Source organism: Ranitomeya imitator, chromosome 3 (genome assembly GCF_032444005.1).
Source record: "Ranitomeya imitator isolate aRanImi1 chromosome 3, aRanImi1.pri, whole genome shotgun sequence".
In the NCBI taxonomy this organism is placed as follows: domain Eukaryota; kingdom Metazoa; phylum Chordata; class Amphibia; order Anura; family Dendrobatidae; genus Ranitomeya; species Ranitomeya imitator.
This window is the reverse complement of record NC_091284.1, coordinates 178,901,811-178,914,017: the sequence shown is the minus strand read 5'-3', so window position 1 is coordinate 178,914,017 and position 12,207 is coordinate 178,901,811. Positions and strand designations below refer to the sequence as shown.

Genomic DNA, 12,207 nt, shown 5'->3' with positions numbered 1-12,207 from the left:
GGCCAGATTTTTAATTTATGATGCAATATATATGCAAAAGAAATATTTTTGTTTTTGCTGGAGTGCTGATTTAAGGAATGAGGTATATTTATTACCAGTTATTGCTTTGTTGACATTTCATTGGAAGCTTGGAATTTCAAATGACAATTCTGTACTTTCCAAATTACAACAAAGGTATTTTTGCCTTTTAGCAATTTCGACAAGATAGCACAAAGTAGAAGTGTAAAAAGCTTACAGAAATTATGTTCTTGACGAGATATAAATTTCAATACAATACATTGATAAAGATAGTTAAATGAGTTCTTGGGGATTTTGACATTAATGACAAATCTCTGAGGTTCTCTTTGATCTGCACAACACAGGAGCTGCTTCACAATATCCCTTTCACTATTTACATGCAAACATGCAATTTTACTTCACCTCTCTGGCTGCCCTTTCTCCAGCTTCTATAGCACCTTCCATGTATCCACTCCACACTGTAGCCGTCTCTGTACCAGCAAAGTAAAGGTTTCCAACAGGTTTTCGAATGACACTGTGGGAACATATGACATATACTGTATATATAAAGTTCATATCCACAATTTTATTAGAATGAGTAGTTGCTTATATATATGTAAAATGAACCACATTTGAACTGGTGCAAGCTGCTATAATTGCAATTATATACAAACACGTACAGCAGCACACTGAGTGCTATAAGATTTATATCAGCATTAAATGTGTGAATTTTGAACTGCGTTACTGTTACATATACTATTATAGATGAGCAAATTGATTTGAACAAATCAAATTTGTTTCTAATTTTTCTTAATTTGCTGAAAACAGCAAATGTGAACAGTAGGGTTGAGCGAAACGGGTCGGCCATTTTCAGAAGTCGCCGACTTTTGGCAAAGTCGGGTTTCATGAAACCCGACCCCTGTGTGGGGTCGGCCATGAAGTCGGCGATCTTCTGAATCTGGTATCGGAATTCCGATCCCGAGTTCCGATATGTTTGCAATATCGGAAATCGGTATCGGAATCCATATTTAAGTGTAAAATAAAGAATTAAAATAAAAAATAGCAGGGCGCGTCTGAGGGTGAGTATATACCTAATAGGAATATACTCACCCTCGGACGCGCCCTGCTTCATTCCGGCAGCCTTCCATCCTAAGAATCAGCGCTTGCAGGACCTTGCGGTGACGTCGCGGCTTGTGATTGGTCGCGCGAGCGGTCACATGGGCGGTCGCGCAACCAATCACAAGCAGCGACGTCACCGCAAGGTCCTGCAAGCGCTGATTCGAAGGAAGGAAGGTTCCCGGTTAGTACCAGGGCGCGTCCGAGGGTGAGTATAGCGATATTTTTTATTTTAATTCTTTATTTTACACTTAAATATGGATAGCAGGGCCTGAAGGAGAGTTTCCTCTCCTTCAGACCCTGGGAACCATTGGAAACCCAATGCACTGCATTGGGTTTCGAGTTTCGGCCGACCCCAACCCCGACTTTTTTATAGGATCGGCCGATTTCACTCGACCCGACTTTTGAAAAAGTCGGGTTTCGTGAAACCCGACCCGATCCTATAAAAGTAAAAGTCACTCAACCCTAGTGAACAGTTTTCAATTTGCTTTGATTGAATTGCCTAAAGTTGGTCACTGCCATTGTACACATTGCAGAAGATTGCATCAGCCAGAGAAGCATCACATGAACTCTGGTGGGAGCTACTATTATAGCCTGTAAAAAAGCAAAGCAGGAAATACAGCAGCCGTATTGTGGTTAATCTTGATCATGAGAGGACATCACAGCTGACAGCTTAGCCATAAAATAGGGAGAGAATTCCATAAAATACTGAAGAAACTGTACATATACTGTATGACAGCACAGCAAAAGCAGATGGTGTCATACACAATTTTTATGACTATTAGAGGTTTTAGAGTCCTTTTGATCTGTGGAAAATGTATTTTCCACGAACTGAGTTGCCAAGAAAACTTTGGTAAATGAAAGATTTGCTCATCTCTATAGACAAGATTTGTAGAATGAAGGTTCTTTGCACATTAATTTATCAGTTGTTGTGTGCCCATCTCTCATGACAAGGCATATTTTGTAGATGGGAACCTGTACTATCAAATTTAATCCCTTAATGATCAGAGATACTTTTGGATTTGCATTTTCATTTTTTTTCTCCCTTGCTTGCTTTTTGTGAAACGAGTTGCACTTTTAAACGACACCATTGGTTTTACCACGTTGTGTACTCAAAAACAAGAAACAAATTTCAAGTGCTGTGAAATTGCAAAAAATGTGCAATTCCACAGTTGTTATTTGGGTTTCTTTTTTAGCATGTTCCCTAAATTATAAAAAGTTCTTTTTTATTTAAGCAGTGAAAAAAAATTCTGATTTTTTTTTTTTTTTTAAATGCGCCATTTTCCAATACCTGTTACGTTTCCAGTTTTCGTGATCTTGAGTTGAGCAAGGGCTTATTTTTTGCATGCCAAACTAGTGTTTTTAATTATACCAATTAGGTGCAGATTCGATCTTTTGATCACCTGTTATGACATTTTATTGCAATGTTGCAGCCACCAAAAAAACCTAATTCTGGCATTTAGACTTTTTTCTCCTTACGCCGTTTAACGATCAGGTTAATTATTTTTTTATTTTGATAGATTGGGCGATCCTGAACACAGTGATACCAAATATGTGTATGTTTGATTTCTTTTTATTGTTTTATTTTGAATGGGGTAAGAGGGGGATGATTTGAACTTTTATATTGTTTAATTTTTTTTATATTTTAAAACTTTTTTTTACTTTTGGCATGCTTCAATAGTCTCCATGGGAGACTAGAAGCTGCCGTGATACGATCGGCTCTTCAACACACAGGTGATGATCAGATTGCCTGTATGTAGCAGAATTGTTCACATAGCAATCCGGCAGTGGCAACCACAAAGGTCTGCTGGAGACCTCTGATGTCATGCCAACCCATCGGTGACCCGCAATCACGTGACGGGGTCACTGATGGGCGGGATTTCCAGCACACTTGCCGGAAGTGCATGTTAAATGCCGCTGTCAGAGATTGACAGAGGCATTTCACTAGTTAACAGCCTCAGGTGGATCGGAATTCCACCTGCGGCCTTTAGAGGCACATGTCACCTGTTCAAAACAGCTGACATGTCTCATTAAAGATGTGGGCTCAACGCGAGAGCCCACATCAAATGGAGGGAGTCTGGCATTAGTGGACTATTGCACCCAATGTCGGAAAGGGGTTAAACTGAGCTCTTCCAGCCCAAAGCCTGCAATATAACAATAAAATAGGACATAGATCCAGCTATTAGTGAGAAACAGTTTTTCATAGAGGGAAGTAGCCCTCAGCCAAATATTTATAGAGGCAGGCAGTACTCTCAAATGCATGCTAGCAGAAAAAAACAAAACTGACCATCACTTGCTGACAAAATGAGACAAATGTGAACATATTCAGGATGCTTTAACTCTTCATTATCATGCAAACAAATGAACTAGCAACCTAAGCGTGCTAAGGTATATTTGAACATTGAATATGTGAATTTTGATCAGCATTATTGCTTAAAGGGACTCTGTCACCTGCATTTGGAGGGAACAATCTTCAGCCATAGGGGCGGGGTTTTCGGGTGTTTGATTCACCCTTTCCTTACCCGCTGGCTGCATGCTGGCTGCAATATTGGATTGAAGTTCATTCTCTTTCCTTCATTGTACACGCCTGCGCAAGGCAAGATTGCCTTGTGCAGGCATGTACTAAGGAGGACAGAGAATAAACTTCAGATCATTGGATATGCGTGGACTCAGGAATCCCTCAGCTTACCATCAACATTGGCAAAGGAAGTAGGGAGTGAACCTTTAACCTGTTTCTGTGACTAGATGGAGTTAAGGTTTATTCCTGCCTGTCTTGTCTCCTGCCTGCAACTGTGTTAACCCTTACTTGTATGAAGTAATACAAGAACTACTTAAACAAGCCTGTGTCTTCTATGTTTCCAAGCACAAGACTCTATACAGACTGTATTTTATATTTGACAGGATTCTGAAGCCAACATTAGTGTCTGCTGGGTCTGGGAACACCGAGTCTGCTGTGGACCGTGGATGCCAGATATCCAGTTATACCTTCTGTGACGACAGTGGTTGTGACTTCTCACAAGCATTTCAGGTGAGCGCATTCCCTTTTTTCAGCCAGGTGTGTTACCAAAGGTAAACACTATTGTGCGTCCTTGTTTCTTTTCCAGCATTTCTATCTTAAAGGATCTGGGAAGATATTAATTTATACATTCTGTGACGACAGTGGTTGTGACTTCTCACAACCATTTCAGGTGAGTGCATTCTCTTTTTTCAGCCAGGTGTGTTACCACAGGTAAACACTATTGTGCGCCCTTTTCTCTCTTCCAGCTTTTCTGCCTTAAAGTATCTGGGAAGATGGAGGCTCGTGTAAAAGACTTATGTGGAGTTACTGATAAAATTCTTGCGGATATTCAGGCTTTAAAGACCAGCTTTGCAAGCCAGCAAAAATCACAATTTGCAAGTTTTCGGACAAAATACGCAGGAATTGCGAACTAGGATCAGTCTCTGGAGGAACGAGTCCTGGCACCATCCACACCCCCCGGTTCTGGGTTTCCAAAGTTGCCACTTTTCCATTTTGGCGGTGAACGGGAAAAATTTAGGGGATTTATTAATCAGTGCAAACTGTTTTTCTCTGCTCATGCTTCACAATTAATCTCTGAACGATCCAAGGTGCTAACCATAATCATGCTGCTCTCCAACAGAGCTGTGATGTGGGCAAACCCCCTGATTGAGACTGAGGATGAATGTCTAAATAATTTTAAAGCTTTCATTTCAGCCATGGGGCAGGTTTTTGATGACCCAAACCGAGGTGCAACAGCTGAAGCAGCCATATATCTTGGATTTCAAGAGATGGGCCCTTGATACCACTTGAGACAGTTCAGCAAAACATCCATTTTCCGTAAAGGACTGTCTCCAATGATTAAGGACGAACTTGCTCGTGCCGACCCTCCCACCACATTTGGAGACTTTATTAACTACTGCATCTGTATTGATGCCGTCTTACTGAACGCAGACAGGAGAGATGATCTGAAATTAATTGTGCTAATCATTTCCTGCCTTCCTCCCCAGCTAAAGAGCCTGTGAGCCGGACCACACAGGAACCAGAACCTGAACCGATGCAGGTGGACTCCTTACAGAGACGGGTGAGTGATGCCCGCAAAGAACATTGACTAAAAGAAAATCTATGTTTCTATTGTGGTAGTCAGGGCACTTCATTACAAGCTTCCCCAGCCGTTCTCGTAAGACTGCTGCAGCAGTCATACACTGTGAGTGCTGCGAAAGGGGATCTGTCAAATCCGAACCTCAAGTTCTAGGGAGATCTGCAGCTTTAGATACTGACTTCTCGGACTTAAACTCCATTATTTCAAAGCCCAATGATTGTATAAATGCAGCAATTTTTCAAGTTTCCCCAACAGTATCCCAGTTGAGCTGTAAGAAGAACAACTCTCATTGCTCCCTCTCCATCAAACTCTGGGTTGACTTGGTATGGGTGTGTAGCTCTGCCATGATTGACTCAGGGGCAAGCGGCAATTTTATGGACATCTCTTTTGCCCAGAAACAGGGGATACGTCCCATGAAGAAGGCTACTCCTGTACAGATGGAGACTGTGGATGGCTCCATGTTAAACTGGACCAGTGGATCAAGAGACGGAACCCTTGAAGGTGTTCATGGGTAAAGATCATCAAGAAAGACTGTCTTTTATGCTTATCGCTTCTTTCCATTTTCCCATCATTTTAGGGCTGCCATGGCTGCAGGCTCAGAACCCTACAATTAACTGGGAGACCAAGGAGCTGCACTTCCCAGAGAAACAGATAGGTCCAGAAGTTGCAGCTTGTGCTGTTCCTGAGGGATCCTCAACGCTTTCAGAGCTACCAGCTATGTACCGTGAGTATGCCGACGTATGAGACAAGAGGAATGCTGACCAGCTTCCCCCTCTTCATCCATATGATTGTCCAATTGAACTCTTGCCAGGAGCAGGTATACCCTTTGGTAAGATCTACCCTTTGGCAGGGCCCGAGCTAAAGGCTTTTAAGGACTATATTGATGAGAATTTATCCAAAGGCTTCATACGCCACTCCTCATCTCCTGCAGGTGCACCCATCTTCTTTGTGAAGAAGAAAGATGGATCTCTTAGACCCTGCATAGATTACCGGGAGCTTAATAAGGTTACTATCAGAAACTGTTACTCACTGCCTTTGATCCCTGAAAAAGTACAGCATGACAACATTTTTTCTAAACTGGATCTCCGTGGGGCCTATAATTTGGTCCGTATTAGATCTGGGGATGAATGGAAGACCACATTCAGATCACGCTATGGACATTTTGAATACTTAGTCATGCCTTTCGGTCTGTGTAATGCCCCAGCAACTTTCCGACATTTAGTGAACGACATTTTCAGGGATCTCTTGGATACTTTTGTAGTGATTTATTTAGATGATATTTTGGTTTTTTCTAACTCCACAGAGGAACATCATGGACATGTGAAGTTGGTCTTAGAATGCCTACGACAGAATCATCTTTATATCAAACTTGAAAAATGCAAATTCCATCAGACCGAGATTAAATTTTTGGGGTATGTAATGTCATCACGAGGAATTTGTATGGATGAAAGTAAGACCCAAGCCATCAAGAACTGGCCAGTTCCTAAGAATGTGAAAGAAGTACAGCGCTTCATCGGGTTTGCCAATTTGTACAGGCGTTTTATTAGGAACTTTTCTGAGGTAGTGTCACCTGTCACGCAACTTACCTGTAAAAGATCTATCTTCACCTGGATTCCTCAAGCCCAAGAAACATTTTCTCACCTGAAGAGTAAATTTACCACAGCACCTATCCTAGTGCATCCCAACCCTGAACTGGCCTTCATAGCAGAGGTGGATGTCTCGGACTGTGCCATCGGAGCTATACTCTCCCAGAGAACAGGTGGAATCGGCTCAGGAGAAATATAAGAGAGCAGCTGATAAGTTTCGTAAACCCGCACCAGCCTTCAAGGTAGGACACTTGGTCTGGCTGTCAACTAAGAACCTTAAGTTAAGGATTGCATCATCCAAATTGGTAGTATAGAAAGGTAGGAGACAAAAAAGCGCAAATAGGGTCTTATCCCCAGGATTGTTTCCAATCAATTATGAGAGAACTGCTCACCTGGTGGTACAAAGTAAAAGCATGTAGTTGTCAGCTGCTGCAGATCCGCAGGTCGGCGTTGCGACCTCTCAGAACCATTATAATAGATGAATGTGGATAAAATCCGTGCTGCTGTGACAAATGATGGATCCAGATATAGTTATCAATTGTTTGGGTGGTTTATTCAACATGTTTCAAAGCTCATGGCTTCTTCTTCAGGAAGTATCCACATATCTGTGGTAGCCATGCTGGTTCAGTATGACTTCAACTTTGAATAAATCCCCAACAGTGTCAGCAACAAAGCACCCCCACACCATCACACCTCCTCCTCCATGCTTCACGGTGGGAACCAGGCATGTAGAGTCTATCCGTTCACCTTTTGTGCATCGTACAAAGATACGGTGGTTGAGCCAAAGATCTCAAATTTGGACTCATCAGACCAAAGCACAGATTTTCACTGGTCTAATGTCCATTCCTTGTGTTCTTTAGCCCAAATAAGTCTCTTCTGCTTGTTGTCTGTCCTTAGCAGTGGTTTCCTAGCAGCTATTTTACCATGAAGGCCTGCTGCACAAAGTCTCTTCTTAACAGTTGTTGTAGAGATGTGTCTGTTGCTAGAACTTTGTATGGCATTGACCTGGTCACTAATTTGAGCTGCTGTTAACCTGCGATTTCTGAGGCTGGTGACTCGGATAAACTTATCCTCAGAAGCAGAGGTGACTCTTGGTCTTTCTTTCCTGGGACGGTTCTCAGGTGAGCCAGTTTCTTTGTAGCGCTTGATGGTTTTTGCCACTGCACTTGGGAACACTTTCAAAGTTTTCCCAATTTGTCGGACTGACTGACCTTCATTTCTTAAAGTAATGATGGCCACTCATTTTTCTTTACTTAGCTGCTTTTTTCTTGCCATAATACAAATTCTAACAGTCTATTCAGTAGGACTATCCACCAGACTTCTGCACAACACAACTGATGGTCAAAACCCCATTTATAAGGCAAGAAATCCCACTTATTAAACCTGACAGGGCACACCTGTGAAGTGAAAACCATTCCAGGTGACTACCTCTTGAAGCTCATCAAGAGAATGCCAAGAGTGTGCAAAGCAGTCATCAAAGCAAAAGGTGGCTACTTTGAAGAACCTAGAATATAAGACATATTTTCAGTTGTTTCACACTTTTTTAAGTATATAATTCCACATGTGTTAATTCATAATTTTGATGCCTTCAGTGTGAATGTACAATTTTCATAGCTATGAAAATACAGAAAAATCATTAAATGAGAAGGTGTGTCCAAACTTTTGGTCTGTACTGTACATATATATACACACATACGGTGCATGCGTGCATATACAGTAAATATATATATATATATGGCTTTATTTTAATGTATTACTGTAATTACAGTGGTTATGAAGGCCATATGAGACAACAGGTGTCGTGTAATACATAATGCACAAGTATGTCTATATGTAAGTTTATATGTAAGTTTATTAGCAGAGTATGATCTCTAGAATAAACGTTAACATTATCAATCGCTGAATTTAAATAGACAGATGGCTGAAACTGTAGCACATTAAATAGATTAGTAGAGATTATGCGGTTAGCATAATGTTCACTAATCTAGAAAATACATATATAATAGAATTTAAAAAAAATCTATCACCAGCATTTTGCTATCCCATCTGAGAGCAACATGATGCAATGGTAGAGACCTTGATTCCACTTACTGGGCTGCTTTCTGTAGTTTTTATAAAATCCCTGTTTTATCTGCTGCAGATCTCCCAGTTCTCTGCATGTTGAGCTCTGTATAACCCCGCCCACACCACTGATTGGCAGCTTTTTGACTACACTGTGAATAGGCAGGAAGCTGCCAATCAGAGTTGGAGGCAGGGTTTTACGGAGCTCATATGATGACTACATGGCAACAGGTTTACTAGTCCTCTAGTGATAATCATCTGCTGATAAAGCAGTGATTTTATCAAAACTATAGCAAGCAGCCCAGTAAATGACACATCACTGGAATTAGGGTCTCTATCTCAAATTAGGTAGCCGAAATTCGATGATAGATTCCCTTTAAATGATGATAGAGCAGAATAAGTAATCAGTTATATTATCATGTGTATTTTAACTTCTATACATACATACCTTCCAAATTGAGTCATAATTCCAGGGGGAAAGTATGCTGCGTAGCATCCGCCTGAGTATTGTTCTTTACACCAGTCCTTTTCTTCATAGTGCACTGGCTATGAATAATAATTAGAATAGTTTATCAATAGTTAAATAAAGAGGAAAAATAAAAAGCCCCCAACACAACATTCCCTTACAGCAGTATCTTGTGACATGGAATCCACTCATAATAAGGGCAGTCTCACACGTCCAGATAATTCCGGTACTGGAAAAATGGGTACCGGAATTATCTGTGTCCGTGTGCCGGTGCGTTTCTGTGGCACATCAGTGTGGCACACGGGCGGCACATGTGTGCCGCCCGTGTGCCCACTGGGTACCACACGGAGCATGCAGGAGACAGCGCTAAAGTTTAGCGCTGTCCCCTGCATCTGGTGCTGAAACCGCGATTCATATCTTCCCTGCAGCAGCGTTTGCTGTAGAGAAGATATGAATAATCATGTTTAAAATAAAGATCTATGTGTCCACGCCCCTCCCACACCCTGTGCGCCCGCCCGCTGTTCTTAAAATACTCACCCAGCTCCCTCGCTGGCTGGCACTGCTTCCTGTCCTGGCCGCACCTTCTACTGTATGAGCGGTCACGTGGGGCCGCTCATTTACAGTAATGAATATGCGGCTCCACCCCTATGGGAGCAGTGTGCGGTACGTGTTTTACACGGACCCATTGACTTTAATGGGTCCGTGTAGTCCGTGCGCTCCCACGAACACTGACATGTTTCCGTGTTTGGCACACGGAGACACGGTCCGCAAAAAATCTATGACATCTGCAAAGATGCATTGATTTTAATGTGTCTACGTGTGTCAGTGGCTCCGGTACGTGAGGAAACTGTCATCTCACGTACCGGAGCCACTGACGTGTGAAACCGGCCTAAGGGTGCTTTCACACTACATTTTGTCAAACGTTCATTGGTCCCATCGGGGCTTACGTCTGAACCCCCCACAAAACGGGATTTGAATGTGTGCGCTGATGGGGCCATAGCCCATAATGGTGCCAGCAGAGCGAAAGTGCGCTCTGAAGTGCATCATTTTTTAGTGTATACGCCTACTGGAGACAGAAACCTAGATGTGATCTACTATGTCCACCTCCAATAGGCGTACACGATTGAAAATGATGCACGCAAGAGCGCACTTTCACTCTGTCAGCACTATTATCATCTATGGTCCCGTCGGCGCATGCGCCCGAATCCTGTTTTTCCTGGGAATTGGGGTTGAGTAGTAAGCCCCTACAGGACCAACAAATGTGACAAAGCGCATTAAGAAAGCACCCTAAGGCCGAGATCACACTACAGCGAGATACGGCCGAGTCTCGCAGGTTAAAACCAAGCTCTGGCACCGGCACTCCAGAGCGGAGCGTGCGGACGCACAGCAATACATGGAGCCGCATGCTCCGCTCCGGAGTGCCGGTGCCAGAGCTTGGTTTTAACCAGTGAGACTCGGCCGTATCTCGCTGTAGTGTGACTCCGGCCTAACACTTTCTGCCCTTTCACTTTATTTAGAAAAAAAGAGACGTTTGGAGAAATTACTTATTACTTTGTGACCTGAAAAATAAAAACACAGATAACAAGGGTCTTTTTAATGTAATGATCACATCTTTTATTATTTAACTGTAGGATTATTTTGAAAATAGACTGCAGGGAATTTCCTTTCTCCTTAGCCTGTAGTCTTGAGTAAAAAGCAACATGTTAGTAGATGTGAACATTAAGAGAAACTCCGCTAGATACATGATATCGTTACCACTACTCCTTAAAGTAAACTGTATGTCCTACTGTGTTTTATGTCATGTCTTATTTACTTTTCAGTAGGAAGGAAATAATCACGTTTCTGTCCGTTATCTGGAATAAAGAAATTACTGGTCACATTCGGTTTATTATCTTTGCTCGTTGACTTTGATGCGTGCTCAGAAGATACCTGTATTATTCAGCAGCCAATCAGACGTCATCTGCCTCTAGCAGCTGCAGGTATAGCGGAGCTCCGCTAGCGACTGTTAATCGGTTAAATACCAATGTCAATCTCTGACAGCCGCATTTATAGCACACAGCCCGGGGTGAAGCAATCGGGGTACCAAATGGGTTAGCATGATGACAAGGGCTCAATTGAAGACCCTTGTTCCTGTCATGATGATTTCACACTATTTGGCCAAATTTTGTGCAATGCGTCTCTTAAATACTTTTCCTAGTGTTCAAAAGCCATTTTGCTATTCATATTTCAAGTATTTCATATTCGACATGCTTTGGCACGATAGAGTGCAACCTTATTTTATATCTTGTCATGATGGCGTTGCTGTGAATTGAAAACTCTATGGGTCTGAGAAAATGGTGATACAGCCCAAAAAATTTTAAAAGGGGGGGAGGGTGAATTTCCAATTTTTTTCACAACAAAATAAAATTGAAAGTAGCCATGTTTGGTATCCTCATAATCATACTGGCCTGGAGAATCACATTGCCAGGTCATTTTTATCATATAATTAATGCTGCAAAAACCAAGCCCTAAAAACATTGGCAGAATAGCAATTTCGCTGCACTCGGAATTTCTTTTTTTCTGCTTCCTGTATATCACATGATAAAATGGATGGTGTTATTCAAAAGAGCAACTCATCCTGGAAAAAAACAATCCTTCATACGTTTATGTTACTGAAGAAAATAAAAAAAAAATGATGGCTCTTGGAAAAAGGGATGGAAAAAACAGAGATGAAAAGATGAAAAATCGCTCGATTGTGAAGGGGTTAATCTTCACACTTTTCCCACTTTCTTGCTAATTAATCAATGGATGTTATACTCAATGTGATTTTCTCCAAGTTGCTGTTCAAATAATAGATTATATGTAAACTTTGTATAATGTGCTACACTTTGCTATGATTAAGAAT

General features: G+C 41.8%; 1 protein-coding gene across 2 annotated transcripts in view; it reads right to left on the bottom strand.

Moving 5' to 3' along the window:
- LOC138673069 (amine oxidase [flavin-containing] B-like) overlaps positions 1–12,207 on the bottom strand; it is a 160,905-nt gene that overhangs the window by 38,919 nt on the left and 109,779 nt on the right. For both annotated transcript variants that reach the window (XM_069761650.1, XM_069761651.1), the window contains 2 exons: positions 9,306–9,403; positions 421–532 (listed from right to left, as the gene is read on the bottom strand). In XM_069761650.1, coding sequence (XP_069617751.1) covers positions 421–532; positions 9,306–9,403 — 210 coding nt within the window. The remainder of the gene's footprint in view (positions 1–420; positions 533–9,305; positions 9,404–12,207) is intronic.